Source organism: Strigops habroptila, chromosome 4 (assembly GCF_004027225.2).
Source record: "Strigops habroptila isolate Jane chromosome 4, bStrHab1.2.pri, whole genome shotgun sequence".
NCBI classification, from domain to species: Eukaryota; Metazoa; Chordata; class Aves; order Psittaciformes; family Psittacidae; genus Strigops; species Strigops habroptila.
Genome location: NC_046358.1, coordinates 50,821,009 through 50,841,040, shown reverse-complemented (window position 1 = coordinate 50,841,040; position 20,032 = coordinate 50,821,009). Strand labels below are relative to the sequence as shown.

General features: G+C 49.8%; 1 protein-coding gene across 2 annotated transcripts in view; it reads right to left on the bottom strand.

The window, feature by feature from the left end:
- The window catches only part of LSP1 (lymphocyte specific protein 1), a 50,989-nt gene that overhangs the window by 14,801 nt on the left and 16,156 nt on the right, over window positions 1-20,032 (bottom strand). For both annotated transcript variants that reach the window (XM_030485016.1, XM_030485017.1), the window contains exons 2-5: window positions 10,200-10,352; window positions 6,878-6,967; window positions 3,577-3,796; window positions 2,469-2,594 (exon numbers count right to left, since the gene is read on the bottom strand). In XM_030485016.1, coding sequence (XP_030340876.1) covers window positions 2,469-2,594; window positions 3,577-3,796; window positions 6,878-6,967; window positions 10,200-10,352 — 589 coding nt within the window. The remainder of the gene's footprint in view (window positions 1-2,468; window positions 2,595-3,576; window positions 3,797-6,877; window positions 6,968-10,199; window positions 10,353-20,032) is intronic.

Genomic DNA, 20,032 nt, shown 5'->3' with positions numbered 1-20,032 from the left:
GTCAACACCAGCTCCTACAGAGCCAAGGAGCAGCAACCAAGTAACAAGAAGCCTTCTCTCCCTGTATAACTGCTGCCTATGCCATGGGAAACATCACCTACCAAGTTAGCAGATAGAAAGCAGCACTAGGTGCTCATTTTAAGATGCTTTCAGGGTGCCAGTGCTAAATTTTACCTAAGCAGAAAACAAAAGTGTCACAGAGAGCATACATTTAATAGCTGTGCCCAAGAGCACAAGGCCCACTAGGCAAGAGCACAACCACCAAACAGTGCAACCCTGGCTAATAGAGATGCCCTAAGAAGAGTCACTCTGCAGAGTCCCAGCACAGCAGCATGACAGATATCCACCCCATCAGCCAGCTTTTTCTGCAGGGCAGGCTGTCTGCCTGCTGCCAGCTCCCCTCTTTGCTTGGTGCCACAAGAATTATGCTTGTCTCCAAGCCGTGACTTCAGAGACTAGGTTGCTCATTCCTCTGGGATATTGATGGGCAGGTTGGCACCTCATGGGACATAAAAGCATCCAAAAGAGGAATATGGTAGATCCCTGACTACATCTCAGCTGTTCAACCACAACTCAATAAGATATCAATAGGAAGAAGCCTTGCCAACTCTGCCAACAGAGAGATGCTGTGCAGGTGCAAACCACCCACAGGGGCTTCCAAAATGTCATAAATGAGCATCAAGTTACATAGAAGGGCCTAGGAAAGGCTGTAGGTGACAGTACATCTCAGCACAACAGTCTAGGTGGTAACAAACTTTCTCTAAGCTATTTGGAGACCACCTCCCCATGCCCTGTAGGGCAATTCCTTGCAGAGAGTCATGCATTTCTCCTGTCCAAAGCACTTTCTGAAGGTCAGAAGAAACCACAGTTGCTCACTCAGCCAACCTTAAAACTCAGAATTCACATGAAGCCCAGGACAAAAATGGGCTGGTACAATGCTTCACCCCTGCCACCATACATCTATTTCAGCCACCAGGCCACACTGGCCCTCTGAACCCCAAAGTGCTGCTTGCCTCAGGTGTGTACCTGGCCTCCACCAGCCACAAATGGCAGGGGAGCTCATCAAATGCTCTCATCTTTCTACTACAAGCAGTGTTTGTGCCAAAACACCTCCTTGGTGGTCAATGTGTTTAATTCTTTGTGTTCACAGAAAGCCCTCCTAGCTGGGGTGTAAAGATCCTCCTTCCTTTGGAAAGATCCCAAGCTCATATTTTTCCTGAACTGCTTTACATTCAGCTTTGTGTACTGGTGAGCTCTGACATCACCATTATAAAACAGAGACTGTATTTCTAAACCTTTCCCAGGGCTAATCCTAGCAGCAGCAGTTAAGCTCAGGAAACTACGTGTGTTTGGGGGTTGTAATGACAAAACTTTCAGCATATAAACGGTGTTGGAAGTGTTTCACACGTTTCTCCACCAGTCCCACTCCAGGGATGTGCTGTGACCACCCCACCCCACTTTTCAGGCATAACATTAGCACATGGCCTGCATCCAAACCCACCCGTTCTCCTCTCTTTTTATTTGACTTTAAAAAGGCTTCTCCATAAAGAGCAAGAATCTGATGGTTGTAGATGATGAAACCTTCTTACAATCTGTAAGCTGCTTCTTACAATCTGTTTATTGGTGCAAGAGGAAGTGCTCATACAATCACTCCCTCCAGCCAGGAAATACTGACCAAGAAGCAAATAGCACAGATCTAAATGCAAGCAAGCAAAGATACCAACAGGAGATTAGCAGGCTACACAGGCTCCTCACTATTTCCCTCACTGATATAATCAACAAGCTTAGGGCTTACAAAGACAAAAAGCCATTCACTACAGAAACCATTTATCTGTATCTATTGTATTTAAAAGGACATACACAGAACTGAGGATTTGTAGTAAATGCAACAGAAGTCATGAGATGCAATTCAGGTGGTGTTAAAAACAGAAGTTTTGCAAGTGTATCAGTGCAGAGAGATGTCATTGGGAAGGACACAATGCTTCAGAGATCAGGAATCCCAGTTTGTTTAAGAAAACTTAAGTCACACTTTCTGATTTTATTCTAAGAAAGATAGGGAAATTCCAGCGCTTCAGTTTTGGAGATTTTTTGGGGAAGGGAAATTTAGTTTTCTGATTAAGTTCATGGATAGTTTTTGACCAAATGCACAAGCTGAAAGCACAGACATCTTTCTCAGTATTACAATATTCCCTGGAGTCCTCAATGAACTTTAGATTTTTATGGTGATTGGCAAAGTATACATAGAGACAGTTACATTCTCCAACAGCTCAAGCAAGATGAGAGGAGGTTAACAACCAAGGAAGATGAGGGAAACGGATCAAGTGATTTGTCCCAGCCTGTAGCGGGAGTGGGATAACATGATTCACACCCTATGTTTCTGTAAGCCCTGGATCCTCTTTCCTCATCATTAGTTAGGTGCTCTATTGCAATAGTTGCCATGCCTCCAGTGGGGCCCCAGGAACACAAACCTTAGTGGAGCAGACTAAAGTGTGGTCAGAGCACAGCTCCTCCTCTTCCAGGCTAGCGGGGCTTGGGGCCTTCTGGCGTTTTTCTGGTGTTGTTCCTTCCTCCTCATTTCTCCTTCTCTTCTTTTCCTGATTGCAGAAAATGAATAAGCCAGAACGTGAGCTGGTCAGACTGCTTACTATGCAACAAAAGTGGCATTTGCCCTGTCTCCCAAGCTTCCTGCTTTACACTAAACAAGCATGAGAGCAAAGAAACTTTGAGTTCACATTATCTAATTTTGAAGCATCCAGGAAGCAGCTCATGTATCACGTAGGGAGAAGGAAATTGGAGAAATTTTGCAGGTTCAGGGTTCCAAAATTATATGGAAAGAGGGCCTTGCATCAATCAGTAAAGATTTCCTACCACTATTTGGGATAGCAAAACATGAATTTCCTTTTTAGAGGCCACAAGGAGACAGAGCAGGTGCCTTTAGACTGAAGGGCTAGAAAGAGCCACACAATTCAAATGTCAAAAGCATACTAGCCTCAGCAAGTCAGAATCCATAAATTCATTTACAAGAACAAAAGATACTTGAAGCTCAGCCACCCCAATGGACTTGCATACCACTCAAGCTCCAGCTTTGTGTCTCTCACTAACCAGGAATTACACCTTCTCAGAAGAGCAAAAAAGAAAACCTCAGCTGGGAGCAATGCAATATTTAGAGATGCATCAAGACAAAGTGCTCCAAAGGTGCAACAAAAGCTGAGGAGAGAAAAACAAGTAGTAAAATTTAGATTTGAGACCTGAAGAGCTACTCGCTGCCCACAAAACCATGGGAGAAACAGCAGAACTTTCCTTCTTGGTATTCCAGGGACATGACTAAACCACCACAAATTCTGGGAGCAAACACCACCCTTGCAAGAGGGCAGAGGCTGCCTGCAGTGACCCCAAGAAGGCACATAGGCAAGAGTGGCACTGGACCCAGCTTATGCCATGACAGCATGTTTATGTGAGCTCAACAGCCAATGGTGTCAACAGCAGCGGTGAGCTGAGTTCTTGGAGAGCAACCCCCAGCCACAGCTCTCCCACCAGCCCTGGGGAGAGGAGAAGGTTAGCTCCTCCTGATCGCACCTCTTGCTCAGCTCTCTCCTCTTCCTCCTGCTCTTGGAGCTGTTCTTCCTCCTGCTCTTGGACCTGTTCTTCCTCCTGGCACAGTCTCTCTTCCTCCCCAATAATCACATTCTCCTCCCGGATCTCCTCCGGGCTTTCCTGATCCAGCTGGATCTGCTCCAGTTTGACTTCAGCTTCCCTCACACCACTGTCCTCCTCTTCATATGACTGTCGTGGAGACCTGGAGGTAGGGGAAAGAGGTCAAAGAAGCAAAACATGTTTTTATGAACCTACAGACATCACCAGGTGTGTCAGACCTCTAGAAATCTGATTTTATCACTCCCCAAGCCTACAACTTGCTAGGCGTTTTACACCAGGGTCACAGCCACTTCATGGTCCCATCCAGTTCCAGGCCCCCAGATGTAACAGCAGTCACATCACACTCCCACACTTTGAATGTCCAAGACTCAACTCAGCTAAGAGTTATGGCAGAACTAAATGTTTCTACACCTTTCCACCCTCACCACAGACAAGACCCACAGGAGAACAGCGATCAGACCTCCACTCAGATCCCAGGCAGAAATGATACTACCACCATTGGTGCTGGCTCAATTCTCTGCACAACTACAGCCAAAATCCCAGGTGAACCAGCATGCTCAGTGGTCCTGATGCACAAAACCAGACCTGACACTACCCCCTCAGTTCCCAGCATCAATTCAACATAGAGCACCAAACACAGCCTTTCTCTGCCTAAATCATCATCTTCCGTGTTAACAGAGCCTCTCACTGGAGAGCCAATGGCACGTGAACATGATTCCCAAGATTCCCCTTCTCTCTGAAACTAAACTGCAGGGCAAGGCTGCACAGTCACTCACATAGGGTCTGGGGTTTTGCAATGCATAGCACTTCACAAGCAATGCTGTATCTACACCACATCCCAAGCCTTAGTTTTGCCCACTGAAATAAATTACACCTCTACTCATACACTCATGTCATAGCCCAGAAAAACAAAGGAGTCCCAAAGCCCACTTTGTACAAGAAGATTCCTCCAGATCTCCAAGGCTGGAGGCAGGAGACCCAGGAGCACATTTAAGCAACGAGCTTTGCAAAAGCAGAGCAGCCCATGTCTCTGGTCACACAGTAACCCCAGATTTCTCACTAGCTCACAGCTGTGCATCAAGGTGCTATTGCCATCTTACTTTCCCCAGTCAGAAAATAGCTTTCTCCTCACACCCATTTCTTAGAAAATCACCTGGCTTGTGATTTTCAGGAGAGCTGGCTAGCACACAGCCAAAGCATGAGGCTGACTCACCACTTCTGCCCCACCAGCCAGCACCAAAACATGACAGAAAGTTCAAGCAAGGCTTTCCCACCCACCTCTCTGCTGCTGGGAAGGCAGCTCACAGGACAGCCTCCCTCACTGACCACGTAGGAAAAAAGACTAATGCATATGCTGGCTCACTTGGCTTGCTACTAATCATCCTCCTACAACAGAGCAGCCATTAACAGCAAACAGGCTCCAAGTAACTAGCTACTCTCAACCAGGACACCAGTGATGCCTCCAAGCTAAAGTGCAAGCTCATGTTAAAAACTAAGGCCAGCAGCTATAGTGCAGTCTATAGAATGCCTTTTGCACCACAGCAATCTTATATAGGAGACAGCTAGTCTGACACAGCTCCCATTCTCTTGCATGCAGCTGATAGCACGGATCTCCTCCCACAAAGCGGGGAACCAGAACCAAACAGACAACGTGCCTTAGTACCAGTGCCCTCAGGGCATGCACAACCTGTTTTAGCTCCATCTAACAGAGAACAACTCTCTCCACCTCATTTGTACCCATTCACCTGAACGCCCTTCAAACAAAAAAACCCCCAGGGTTTGCTCCATATTCAGTTAGGCAACAGAGAGCAGAACTGGGAAACCCTGGCAACAGCACTGCTTAGCCCAGCGTGGGTCGTCCCTGCGTGGGTCATCCCAGCCAGACATAACCTACCTGTGCTCACACCACACAGGGAAGTGAGCAAGGACAAAGCTGCTGAAGGGACTTTATAGGGCACAGCCACCCACTAAGGAAGCAAGCCCAACTTTTGCAGGAAGCCTACTCCCAGCAAGCCCACAGGCTCTGGGTCCCTTCAGCTACCTCTCCCAACCAGCCCCTAGCCACAAGACTGGTCAGCTACAGCCACTGCCTTTAAAGCACCATCCCTCTCTGATGGGCTACACCTGCCATGGATGCCACTTCTCCTGCTCAGCACCTTCCTGCCCCACTACAGAATAAATCACATGATAACTCAAGGAGCAATTTCTGGAGAGGATAACAGAACCCCCCCAACTAATTTTCTTTTGAAGGCCGAAGAGGGAACAGCAGCAGCCTTTCTCTCTGGACAAGCTCTTTGCAAGGGGGGTGGAAAAAAGGCAACATGCCAAAAAGCAGATGTGGCTGATTTCTATTTGTTCCCACAGATGTGATAATGTCATGGTGACATGCTTGAGCAATGCTTGCGGGTCAGGGCTGCAAAGGTGCAGCTTACAGAGTGCTTTAGCTACAGTGTTTGGAAAGAAGAAAGAAAGAGAGAAGCTCTATTTATTTGTTCAGCAGTAAATATTAATCTTAAGCATTTTTTCAGGCTTGGGAGTAAAGAAGAGGCTGTGTCATCACAGAGGGAAAATTCCCTATAAAATCAAGCTGCCAAGAGAGCTGAATCACAGAGTTCACATGCAGGTAGATGGTGTCCACGGGAAGTGGTTAAAGCAGGAGTTTGGTTCAGCTCAGCAAAGAGAGAGTGATGGGAGATGGGGACTAAACAGCCGGCACACAAGCACCTCTGAGGGCTCTTCACTGCCTGTTTTCCCCTGCTGAAAGAGGAGTCAAGCACAAGGTGGGCTGTGGCCGTAACACCCACTATGCTGACATGAGCCAGGAAGTAGCAGTAACTTAGAGCAGCTTTTTAGGCTGGCCTGGATTATGTTAGAGGCTGTTTCAACCCCTGCAGCAGCTCAGGTGGCTTAAATCCACTGTTGTCACTCCTCCAAACCCAGGCGTCCTGGCAGGCTGCCACTGCTTGGAGTGCAAAGCTCCATCCAAACATCCCTGAAACCTGGGGCTGTCCATGAGCCTGTTCCTCCACGTTAGCCCAAATGGCAGGCAGAGCATCCATCCCAGCAGTGCGAGGCCCATCCTGCCCTGATGATGCTCCAGTGTCTGGCCTCATTCTTATGCATGTGAGGCTTGACCTGGGCTTGGTCACCCCTCCTCAGGGATGGTCCTTTTGCTGTGGGCATGTTGATTCCCCTCCCCTCAGTCTGGCTGTGTCCTACCCACCTCTGTTTGCGCTGCTCAAGCTTCTGAGACCAGTCACTGAACCCCTCATCCTCCTCCAGCTCTGAAGTCCCAGATGGCTTAAAGTCATAGCTGAAACACAGCAAGAAGGAAAATTAGGGTGAGAGATGGAAAAAACACCAAACCTGGCCTGAAAGAGCCCCAGCCCGATACCATCCTTCTCTCCCTCCAGTTATTGCATCTTCTTTCCTCTGGCTGCTCCCAAATTGCAGTTGAAGCCTTACCCTCGATTACAGAAAAGACACCTTTGCCACATGCTCAGGAGCACCCTTGTACAAAGGGGGTTTCTTGGAGCATCACTGCAAGATGGATAGGTAGAAGGAGCAGCTCCATGTCTCCAGCAGGAGCACCCCGCTGCCTGCCTGGTCTCTGGGGCTGCACACAGGCAAGCAAAAGACAAGCAGCACATCAAAACCATATAGTCCATGCACCATGGTTATTCTGCACCAGAGCTGGCCTTAGCTTGTTTGGACCAGAGGTGTTTCAAACTCAGTTGCTGTTTGTCCTATGCTTATACACAGGCCCATAGAAGAGACATGAGCGGGAGCCAGCCTGAACAGATTGCTGGGTAAGGAAGGCATGAGGATCCAAAGTTTAGCACACTGGCTCAAGTTCTGGGTTTGATCTTCATGTTCCCCTACAACTCTGAGCCAGGCACACGCACTTGCATGACCCTACATGGAGGGGGGGGGCAGCCACATTGCAAGCATCAGCCTGAGGAGGTGGCTTAACAGATGTTTTTCAGATGCAGGGCTGCCACATTGCCCGGGAATGGGAATTAGGAAGTGGGACTCACAGATTAATTTAAAACTCAGAGGTTCAAAATAAGTAACAAACACTCGTGAGCCTTTTCTTGCCTTTCTGGGCTCTCAGGAGGTACCAGAAGATACTTAGCCTTCTAAGTGGGGCCTTTCTTTGAGTTTTGGGAGTCTCATATTGAACTGACTGCAGGAGCTGAAGGTTTACAGAAAACACATGTCCTCACCAGGCTCACCAGGGAGGGTAGCAGGGGATGCACACTAAAAACAGTTGTTCAGCCCCAAGTTTGAGCACAGCCCAGCTCCTGCCATAGTTCAGCATCCCCTTTGGCTGCCAAAAAGTAATGCCACGTAGGTCTAGGACACTCCATCCCAGGCTGGGTTATTTTCCACTGTGTGTGTAGTAGTAGCTTGTCCAGGATAACACTCAGGAAACTTGATGAGGAGCCAGGATGGGACCACAGATCTGCTGAACTCCTGGTAGGGCTTCAGGTTGGCTGCAGCACTGATGATAATCAAGGCAGAATTGCTCCGGTATTTGTGGCCGTGGCTACAAATGTGCTCAGGCTATCAGAAAAGCTACCAGGGAGCAAGGGACACCAGCCAAATGCTATTTGAAAACTGGTTCCTCCGCTGTGCCCCTCTGCAAACATAGCCCCCGGGGAAGCAGCGAGCCAGGAGAGCCCTATCTGCTCTGCTTAAGCTGATGTCCACCCCTCTGGCTCCCAAGGCCACACGTGTCCTTCCTGCAAACCCACCGTTTTGCAGGTTATTTCCCTTTTTTCTTAGTGGGGGGAAGGGAGAAGCGGAGCTTTGCTCTGTCCCTCTGGTGCAAGGAAATGCTGAGGGTAGGTTTGCACAAACAGGAGTGACATCGATGGGACGAGTCCCAGTGTGGGAAGAGCGGAGCGAAGGGGGGGGCAGTGTTTATACAAGAGAGAGCAAAGTTCTTCAGATTCATAGCTGGGGCTGACCCTGGCTGCATGAGCAAGCCCAGGTGGCTGTGAGCAGCTGCAGAAGAAACCAGGGGATGGCCAGAGAGGAAATACTCTTCTAGTGAAACGTGGCCCAGCAAGCTCAAGCATCATGGAGGAAAGAGCAAAACCCCTCTGTTTAGTTCTTCTTGTCATTGCCCCCTTTGCAGATGCTTATGCACTCAGTTAAATTGGGGCAATGCCAATGGCCCTGTGGAGTCAGCAGCATGTCTGTGCTTATGCCCACAGGAACAGAGCCTGCAAGCTGGGTTACTGGGGCTGCTGCATGCTGCTCTGTGCCCGAGGCCACTTACAGCATCTCCCAGCAAAGCAGAGATCTGGTCTGCTGTTTTTAAGTCCTTTATGAATTATTTTCCAGTCCCAATGTGAGCAGGGTTTGGAAAAGCTAACAATTATTATTACTTTTCAGATCTTCTGTTTGCTTCCAGGGCAGACTACAGTGGCTTTGTTTGCAGAATATCACTGGGTGTATTTCCACAAAAGATTTTGAAACTTCTTTGCAATGTTTTTAGACCCCCTTCAGAAAAAGTACTGAATAATTTTGAAAGTATCTGAGGAAAAAAAAATTTATCTTTTCATGGAAAAATATATATTTTTATGAATAGCCTTTGCTATTTTTCCAGTAAAATGAAGCTGCTGCTTCTCTCTTACTGTAATCCCAAATCCTGATGCCACTTTTCCTTTGTGTTTAATATATATAGAAATAAGTTGAACACACAAATAGTGGGAAGACTGGGGTCTTCAAGACAGAGTTTGTCCACTCAAGAGTGCAGACTGGTTTTTGTGCCAGCCCCAGTGCTGCACAGCACCTGGGCTGAACTGTAGACACAGGGAGGCTGTGGTGGGATACTGCAGTGGGATGCTGGGGATGTGACTGGTCACCCTATCCCTTCCCCAGGACTTTCCTCTTAGACAGCGGATTGCTCAGCATCACCATAAATACCTCCTGAGCTATTTCCATTTAGGACCTGCCCCATTAAAGCATCAAGTTAACTTTAACCCTTGGAGCTGTGAACTGCAGCTCAGGAGCTGCTCCATGCTCCCCACTGCTGGGCAGCATCCTCCAAGGGAAGAGTGGATAGCCCAGCTGGAAGAGGTGATGGCTTGCTCTGCCACGTGATCTGCCCGGGGTCGTGTGTCACATCCTCAGGCACATGTCTGTCTTCGCACGTATCAGGAATTTCCATTAGTTTCGGTGTAGGATGATTCACAAGCTGAAATGTAACCAGGCAGTGGAATTCCTGGCAATGGGGACTCCTGCCTGAGCTCAGCCTTACCCAAGCTGTCCTAGTTTAAACTCTCAGGCAGTAAAACACCCAGCCTCCAGCCAGAGAAAAAGAGCAAAGAAGATATTCTGGCTTTTTCTGCCCAAACTAGAAACACACTTTTTGTTAGTCTGGGCTAAATCCCCCAACCCGAATCTATTAGGGAACTTCCCCACCTCCCAAAACCAACCTGAGCAACAGACACATCCCGCTTTGTGGATGCAGGAGGGTTTTGCTGAAAGGAAAGAGTATGTCACTGGAGGATTTATCCACAGGTATTTCTTACTGGTTTTCCTGTGCTGGACCCGAGCTCTCTGAGCAGGAGATGGTGCCATTCAAGCCCTCTTCTGCCTGGGACCTCAGCTGCTTCTCCCGCTCTCGCCGCCGCCTCTCTCTCGCCGCCTCTTCCTCGTCTTCCACACTCCACTGTGCTGTCAGCCTGCCAAGCCAGAGGGAAAACCCATCCTTAATGCCGGGCAGTGCCTGTGAAACCTGGCAATAACCCTCTGAGGTGCCTGAACTTCCCCCAGCAAACAGGAGGCTCCAGCAGAGGAGTGCTCCCACCATGAGCCATGATCCTCAAAGCAACATCCCCAACCTCCGTTGGCACAGCTCCGCAGCAGGACCGACCAATGTGCAAGGATAAGGTGGGTCACACAGACTGGGAGAGGGCTGCAGCAGAGCCTTTCCCAATGCCAAGGAAGATGTGGTGTGTATCCCCCTCCTCCCAGACCAGCCACCTTCCTGAGGGCTGGAAGCCCACTGGGAAGCACTATTCCCTATAAAGCAGCTTTGCACCCTGGAAGGGATTTGTAAAGGGTCTTCCAGTGCTGCAAGAAATATCACACCCTCATCTCAGGCTTTGTCCTAGAGAGGGCAAAATCTGCACCCTCAAGCAGCTGATACGCTCCTGCCTGATCAGGAGCAGAGGGAACAGTGGCAGAGGGCAGTGGCTGTGCCCTCCTCTGCCCTGCCCATCTTCCACCTCTGCAAAGAAAAACCTGCCCTGGCTTCTCCCAGACACCTCAGGTGCTGGATAATAACGCCTCTGTCAGCAGAATGGCCTCTTACACCTCTGAGGAAGTGGTAAGGCAGCTGCCACACTCCAGCATCAGTGCTGGTCCTCACACAGGTTGGCTACTTATCCACACTGGCAGCACCAGCCAGGATGCAGGCAGAAAGGGACACGACACGACAGCGTGATCACTGCTCACCCAAAGAGTCTGTGATGGCAGCTGCAGCAAGGCAGGTCTGACTTGTGGTACCTGGGGCTGACGCTGGGGCAGATGCTCCCTCACCTTACTCCATGAAGGCTGTTTTCCCTGGTGCTTGCAAGCCTATTTAGAGAAACACTCCTGTGCAGGGCATGCACACAGGAATCAGGAAGGCAATCTCCCACCAGCAGCAGCACCCCTTTGCAGAGTGGTCCCCCCTCCATCCTGGCAGGAGGCTAGGGGTGATCCCGCAACCCTGAGCTGGACAGAGACAGGTTGTCCATCCCAGCTGAGTTCATGGGGAAGCAGGGAGCGAAGCAGATCCCAGAACCAGGCCAAGAGACATCTCCACAGCAGTGTAATTACTGCTTGCCTTATTTTGGGTGGGGTCTTTGGCAAGCAGCAAATTCAGCCATCCTTTCCCCTTCTCGCCCCTCTCGCCCCGGCCACCTTGAACAAAGTGGACCCAGACTAGAGCTTGGGCTCCCCTCCTCCCTTCCCTACTCATCCCACACTCCTATTTATTATTTCCCCCCAGGTTCCCATAGAAACCCTTGTCTGTAGGCCTGGCAGGAAGCCACTGTGTTGTTGTTGGGGTTTTTTTTTTAATATATAAATGAAGTCATTCATTAAACTCTGCCATGATCTCCCTCCCTTGTGCGACAGCTCCAGATAGATAGTCTCCGATTCGGAAAGGCTCTTAACCCACTCTCACCCACATCACCCCACTTATGAGAAGCAAGCTCCATGCTTATGCCAGAACAAGTTAGACTTTGATTTAACTCCCTGGCCCCCTCCTCCAGCTCCTTGGGAAGCTGCTGCAGAGGCAGCGCTGCACCAACCCCCTGGCTTGGCCAGGGTGCCGGGGGGAGCCGGGAGGGAGTCCCCTCTGAACCACATGAGCTTCCTGCAGTGAGAGCGCAACATTGGTTGGCAGCCCTCTCCCTTTCCCAGTTGGATGTGACTAACTCTCTCCCCATGACCTCACCGGCTCGCTATTCTGTCCCTACATCCTCCAAACAAGCTGAAGACGGAGCTGGGGGCGACCGTTTTGGGGAGATGGATTTTTCTGCAAAAGCAGGGGAAAAACTTTCCCAGCTCCTTTTGTTACAGAGCAAACCAGCCTCCAAGTTGCCCACCACCATGCTGCGATGCAGCTCAGACACACATCATGGCTGGGCTGCAATGCTGGGAGCTCTGTATCTGCTCCTCTCAGCAATAATGGCACCCTCCAGCAAACACCTAAAACAGTTTATTAGCAGATTCAGAGCTCAAACAGGCTGGCAGCAGAGCAAGGTTTAATAAGCAATACTTTGGGATTCAGTAGTCACATCAACAAGCTCAGGGAAAAGGACAATTCCTTTTTGACTGACCCAGCAGCACAAATATTTGTGAAATCTTCAGTGAAAAAAAAGGCAAACAAAAACATACCCCAAACAAATGAGAAACTAAATCTCACCAAAGTCCTTGCGTTTGGGTCAGCTACAAGGGTTTGTTGGGCCATAGACAGAATGTGCCATTTCGATTTGCACAAGCCCAAGTGTGAGGAGGGGGTCAGCTGTTAAATTGCTTTTCAAGCAAAATGGTGGAAAGATTTAATTTACAAACAGCTCCATTTTCTAAGAAGGGGCCACAGTCTCCTGTTTGTTCTAATTGCTCGCAATCACATTCCGCAACCTAATGTGCTCAGCCCACAGTGGTATTGCACAACCATCTTTCCCATTTCTAGAAATAATTTCCCAGCACTTCAGGGTCCAGCTGATACCACGTATCACTCTGCCTTCACCTCCAGCCAGCATGTTCCCAGGTCAGTCCCAGGCTGGGGAAGCCTGGGGAAGAAACAGGCTCATAGCTGCTGCAGGGTCAGAGAGCTCCCCACTTCACTTCACCCAACACAAGATAGGGAAATAGAGAACAAGAAGACTTAAAGACTTGCAAGATGAGCAACACAGTACTACACTCCCGCATTCAGTCACCTCCCTATAGAGAGCAATTTTCATGTGAGGGGAAAGGAAATTCATTCCCTCACACAAACATTAGGGGAACTGGAGGAGGGAGGGAAGACAGAAAACCCACTTTGTTGCCCCAGCAGCTAGGAGCTCTGGCAAGGCTTGCTCCAGCAAAACCTCATCACGAGATCGGATCATTTCTCCTTATGCAGTCCCTAGCCAGCCACCAGCTTTTGGACATCTTGACTGTGGGTGTTGGTCAATGAGAAACTGAACATGAGCTGGCTTCAGTGTGCGCTCGCAGCCCAGAAACCAACCGTGTCCTGGGCTGCGTCAAAAGGAGCGTGACCAGCAGGTCGAAGAAGGTGATCCTGCCCCTCTACTCTGCTCTTGTGAGACCCCGCTTGGAGTACTATGTGAAGTTCTGGTGTCCTCAACATAAGAAGGACATGGAGCTCTTGGAGCAAGTCCAGAGGAGGGCCACAAGGATGATAACGGGGCTGGAGCACCTCCCACACGAAGACAGGCTGAGAAAGTTGGGGCTGTTCAGCCTGGAGAAGAGAAGGCTGTGTGGAGACCTCATAGCAGCCTTCCAGTATCTGAAGGGGGCCTATAAGGATGCCGGAGAGGGACTTTTCATCAGGGACTGCAGCAATACAACAAGGGGGAATGGGTTCAAACTCAAACAGGGGAAGTTCAGGTTAGATATAAGGAAGAAGTTCTTTACTGTGAGGGTGGTGAGGCACTGGAACAGGTTGCCCAGAGAAGTGGTAAATGCTCCATCCCTGGCAGTGTTCAAGGCCAGGTTGGACAGAGCCTTGGGTGACATGGTCTAGGGTGAGGCATCCCTGCCCATGGCAGGGGAATTGGAACTAGGTGATCTTAAGGTCCTTTCCAACCCAAACCATTCTGTGATTCTGTGATTTGGGGCAAAACACTCTTTGTGGAAGGGGCTTCTCTCTTCCTGAGAAGGTGAGGAGATCCTGCAGGTCTAAGGATAGGCTGAAAACACCTTGGTTCAGCTTTGGCCATAGAGTCGCAGCTTGCCAATCATCTGGGATGCTTAGACTTCTGCTCTGACTGGGTCCAGCTGCTCATTTCAGATCTAGCTCTTGACTTCACCTCCCTTCAGACCTCCAGCCAAGGGAGGGGTTTTATTTCCATTTGCCCTACAAAACACCTCCTCCTCCTGCAGAACAGTGACACAGGCACCCACACTCTGGCTGCACTGTTCCACGTGGCCATGAATGCCTGCTCCAGACAAGCCAGTGTTGATGGAAAGGTAAAGTTTCCTTTGGGCATTTCCTCACCGGCACTTGAGGGATTATAACATTCAGGCAAGGGAAATTTCTGGCACGAGATGAGCTGTGTTTAAGGGAAATGTTGCAGACTTGAGGAGTCTTCTGCACGGCTGACGGCTCAAAGGAAGCTTTGCTGGCCCAAACCCAACCTTCAGCACTAAAGCTAATTCCAGAAAGGAAAATGAAATGCCTCCCAGAGGGTTTGAGCTTTGCAGATCTGCACCAGACAAACCCAGGAACCCTCTACCAGCACATTGGACATTCCTGTCTCCTGAGCTCACCGGGGTATTGGGCAAGGACAGTGTTGACTTTGGTCGCTGCCTCTGTCAGGTAGGCTGTCCCCGCAGAGCCAAGGTTCATGAAGGAAGAGTTTTTGGGAACAGGGTTTAGGAAGAGCCATGTGCAGCCCCTGGCATGATGGACACTATTTCTCAGAAGATATATTGCCCCATCACCTGTAAAAGCAACAGTGTCTACCACCATCACCCGCAAGAGATGGGGCTACATGAACTAGAGAAGAACTGGGAAGGGTAGCCCTATATGCCCAGCAAACTTCCCACTGGCCTCTCTCTTGAGGTTGGGAGAAAGGGAGATGCCAGAAACCTATGCAAGAGTCCTTCCCCTGTAACCCACTGCAGCCTCCATTGCCTTGTCATGGTGCTAGATACAATACTGGTGCAGGATATGGCCCAGGGCTGTCAACAAGTCCATCCTGCTGCCAAGCAGAACTGCCAGGCTTTATTTCAAGTTTACCACCCATTTATAAAGGGCCCAGACATGATTGGCAGGAGTATGGGGATGTGCAGCTCATCCCGTCACTTGAAATGGAAGAGGACACTCTCAAAAGGCATCTTCCTCACCCATTTGACCTTCTGCCAACAAATCAATCACTTATTAATCTCTTATAAATGGCATATACCATGTGACTGAGTTAAGTATGCTCAAATACCCAGATAATGCCTCCACTCATGTCATTCAGGACAACTGGTGTCAGGCCACCACAGAAGTCATGGCTGAAGACATTTGCATGCAATGCATGGTCATGCTGCCATGGCTCAGTTTCTCTCCATCCCTGCAAATCACACATGCTCTGGCTCAACGCAGTGTCCCAGGGGATGCATCACACTGCAGGCAGCAGTATTAAGCATTAGAATTCAGCATCTCAGCCCCTTCCAAAGATCCATCTAAGGCCAAGGTTTACCTCCACCAATCAAGAGACCTTCAAAAACCTGTCCCTAACCCAAGGAGTTGTCCAAGGTCACCACAAAGCCAGAAGACATAGGGAATGGAGCTGAAGTCCAGCTGGCATCCCAACCCCCTGATTAATGTTCTGCCAAGAGGCTGCTGCTGAAAATCAGCAACCACAGGGACCACATGCTCCCTGACACCAGGGGACATGGGCTGGCAAAGCATCCATGGTATGACCAGACAACAAGCAACAGTTACATTTCTTGATGGATGGGTTTCTGTGGCTTCAGAGCAATGCAGCAAAGACTACAGCTGGGTAATCATCCCATTGGATAAAGAAGGGGGTGTGGATAGCAGTATGATACAGGGATACTGGGAAAAGAAATAAAATAAAATATTATGTCACAGCCTGGAGTTTGTTTCAGCCTAGTCTCGGGAGAGTTGGTTATCCTGGCTCTGAAAGATCAGCCTGTCAGTCAAAGACATCCAGAGATACTGCACAAGCTGCTCCTTCCCATACATTCATGTAATTCCTCAGCTGCATTGCTGTGTTCAGAGTCCAGGCTACGCAGTTTGAACAAGGTGGGGGCGGCAAGGAAAAAAATGTGCCTATATGCTTCACCCTCAGCTTTTTTCTCATACCAAGCTTCCCCACCCCACCCATAGCTGCGCAGTTTCAGCCACGTCTCTCTGCTTCTGCTATAAATCACAGCTCGCCTTCAAGATGCGAACAGCGGGATAGAGCTGCTTCACACCCAGGAGTGGCCACGGAGCCTGTCCCTGCCGACCCGCTGGAGCTGGGGGGGTGCGGAAAGGCATCACACATGGGGCGATAAGGACGCACCAAGGCGCCTGAGCAGAATATGATAGGGCCCAAACTTTCATCAAGCAGGAACGCAAGAAAAAAAACACATGCAGCTCCTCTTTTTTAAATGAATCTTGGATTTTTTCCATAAAAGCATATCCCATTTCTGCCCAAAGAAGGATATGCAGATGTACAGCCATGCATCCACACGTGCCAGGTATAAAACTTTGCCTGGTTTAGCCTTCACTTAATTCCCTGCTAAGATTGACCTTTCACTGTGGCGTGACAGGCAGGGAAAACCCCGAGCTGGTAATTTACCACTTCCACAAGAAAAATGAGAGACAGTTTGAGAAAGCTGGTGGTGAATGGCAGGAGCAGACCTTGGAGGAGGGACGCAGGCAGGGCTGGTCCTTCATCATGAGCCTCATCTGTCCCCCTTTCACAGGATGGCAGCTCCAGAAAGGCACAGGGGATGGTCCACGCTTCCAGATGCCATGGGTGATGCACAGCCCACTCGTAGAGGCACAAGGCAGCAGATGGGAGTGACTGCTTCTTTTTATTATTATTGGTTTTAATCGTAGCAGACAGAATCCAAACGAACCCCTTACAAGATGATGGATTGCACCCCCAGGACCATGGGTCCTTAGCACATAGATAGGCTGGTGCGGTAATGTATTAACATCACCGGTCAGGAATTTGGCAGGGGGGAGGAAAGGGCTGGAGTTCGAGCCCTTCCAGCGATCCATGGTATTCAGTAGGTGTGAGAAATCGATGCTGTGTACAACCTCAAACCATGGCCCTTTCTCACAGTCTCTCCATCTCAGCCTTAAGGTTCAAGAAATCAGAGGTTTTTTCTAAAGAGCAGGAAGTCTAGGCTCTGTTTTTGCAAGAGAGAAGCGTGCCAGAAGAGAAAATAAGACTTGTCAGAGAGGTTCAGGCTGCCGTGCCCAGCTTTGTATTGTACTTTTCTCGTGTCTCAGAGGGAAGCAAGACTACATAGCCTCCTCGCCTTGGCTACAGTCAGCCAGCATCCTTCTTGATACACTCATGCTAGGAAACAAGTCTGAACCTAGGGAGGTGAGAAATAACCTTACCGCTTGGTTCAAGCCAGGATTTAGAGTGAGATTCAAACCAGACATGCTGCTTTTTATAGCACTGCTGTCTTGGCCACAAGTCCTTCATTTTGCAGCCCTTTGGGAGATGTGGTCCCCCCAGCCCCTGCAGCCCCCAGCAGCAGAACGGAGTTTGCTACCCAAGCACTGACAGGAAGCAGCAGGGAGGCCGTGAGAACGTGCTGCTCTGCTCCATGGGAGAGTTGAGGCTCTTTTCGTTTATGGCCATTGCTGATGAGTTGTGCTGCAACAGGAACTGGAGTCAGCAGCAAGCCCGCAGTCCCTGCTGTGCTAAAGCAGCATGTCTTCATGAGAAAAAACAGCCTTTGCCCCAGAATACTGATTGCAACCCCTGTGCTTAAGGGCATGGCCACCCCCAGGCTCTTGCCATGGGATAGATGCACTTGGCAGTCCAAGTTGCCCACTGCCTGACACAGAGCTGAGGGACAGTGCTGATGATGTTTGGTGCCCATTTTAGTGTTCTCCATCAAAAAGGTTCAGTCATACAAATGGTGGGAGAAGGGGAAAAAAAGCAGTCTGGAAGCTGAAAATTTGTTCTTACGCACCATCCCAGCTGCAAAGCTTCAGACCTCAGCTTCCCCATCCAGTGCCCTTTCCAGCTGAACTACGCCCAGATACACGTAGTGGTCCTCCACCCTTCCAAAGGATACGGATAACCTGCAGCTGTAGCCCCAAGGGGCTCAGAGGTTCACTACAGCTCCCAGAAATGTTTATGGGCTCACATTCAGGCCCTGAATATCCAATTGCTTGAGAACAGGTAGAAGTCCGAAACAAGCAAGGCTAAAAGCAAACAAAAACCATCAGCTGACTTCGGGGAAAAGTCAGTGTTAGGTGGAGTGTTTCTGAAGAAGCAAGCCTCAGGGCTGGGAAAATCTGGGAATGGATGAGACACCGCAACTGGAGAAGGATGAGCTGCCCTCCTTGGAGTAAAAGCAGAGGGTGAGCATCCCACAAGGCACCCAGGCAGGGGATACACACCACACACTGGCCCTCCCAGCCCCACAGCTCAACTGGGCTGCAAAGCCCTGGGTCCCTCCTGGCTTGCAAAATGCAGTGACATAGCTCTGCAAGCAGCTGGCACCATCTAAGCTGAGCCTCGATGCGATATGGAAAGCCCCAAGCATGCCTCGCCTGAGCTGGGTGATCAGTCCAGCCTAAAAGGCTCTCCCGGCCACTCCCCACCACCAGCAGCTCTGGTCACTTCTCCCTTCCCATCTGCCCTCGGCTCCTGAGGTTTGCAAAGGTGCCCATCGACTCTGCCCTGGCCCCAGTGATGGGACACAGAGGAATAAAGAGCACTAATAAAAGCATCAAAATAGGGAGAATTCAGGAAGGGGAGCACCATGGTGGGTAAACCCTGCAGGGACCATAGGCTCCTCATGAAAGGTTGAGGCAGCACTGCAAAGCATGAATTGCACTGATGAAGGTCCCGTGTCCCCTGCTGTCCCCATGACAGCATCTCTCCTTTCTCCCCCACCCAGCAGCTCTGCTACTGGTTCGATCCTGCACATTCATTTTCCCCATCCCCCCAAAAGAGCTGCCCCACTTCTTCACAGCAAGCTTTCCTCACTCACCGAACCTATCCACAAACCAGGGAGGTGGAGTAAAGAGATGCTACAATAGACCCTAGAAGGAGTAGCTACCTCCCAGGCAACAAACTGTGCCCAGACCATGTCCTGGTATCAACCACACCCCACCCCCCAAAAGAATGCCCTCCCCCCTCAAAACACCACCCAGCCCTCCCAAGCATTCCAAGCTCCTTGTTCCCAGCTCAGTGCTCAGAAGGTCAAGACAGAAATACTGGAGTAGCATCTTCCCTGCTGAGACACATCCCGGCAAGCTCCAGGAAATGCAGGCGGAAAGGAAGGCATCCCGCAGAGGTGGGCAAAGCCCCCGGATCCCAATCAAACTAAATATTACACTCATGACATACACCAAAAGTCAATGAGTTTGGAGAATTTTAAAGCTACCCTTAACACTGGGGCACTCTGAGCATCACCAGGACATTGCCCAACAATGCAGCAGCACGTTGCAGGCAGAAAGAAGGGGCATGCAATCGCCTGGTCCACCAGACCATGAGTGCTGTCATCAGCTGGAGACTGAAAGCATCTCATCATGTATGGCAGGACAAAACACAGGGGTGTGCAAGCATGATTTCAGATCTCATGGTTCAGCTTCCCATGTTAATGACTCCATGGAAAATAAAGAAGCAAAAGGCCCATCCTAGGAGGAAATAATTAGGTTTATCACCCAATCAAATTTCCCAATTCGTTTTCTTCCCCTGAGCTTTTTCATCCTCAAGATTCAATCCCCCTTCCCCACAGCATTATTTGCACTTGAGGCTCAATGGCGTTGCAGAGACATGTAATCATAGACACTCATTTATTTGGTGCCTGCGCAGCAGCCATGCTTTGGAGCCCCTGTTCTGGACCAGGTCCCCCATTGTGCCCGGAAGCACACAAGCAGTGTGCAATTAAACTGTCCTTTAGCCCCAAGACCAGACCACAGCTCACCTCCTAATGTCACCTG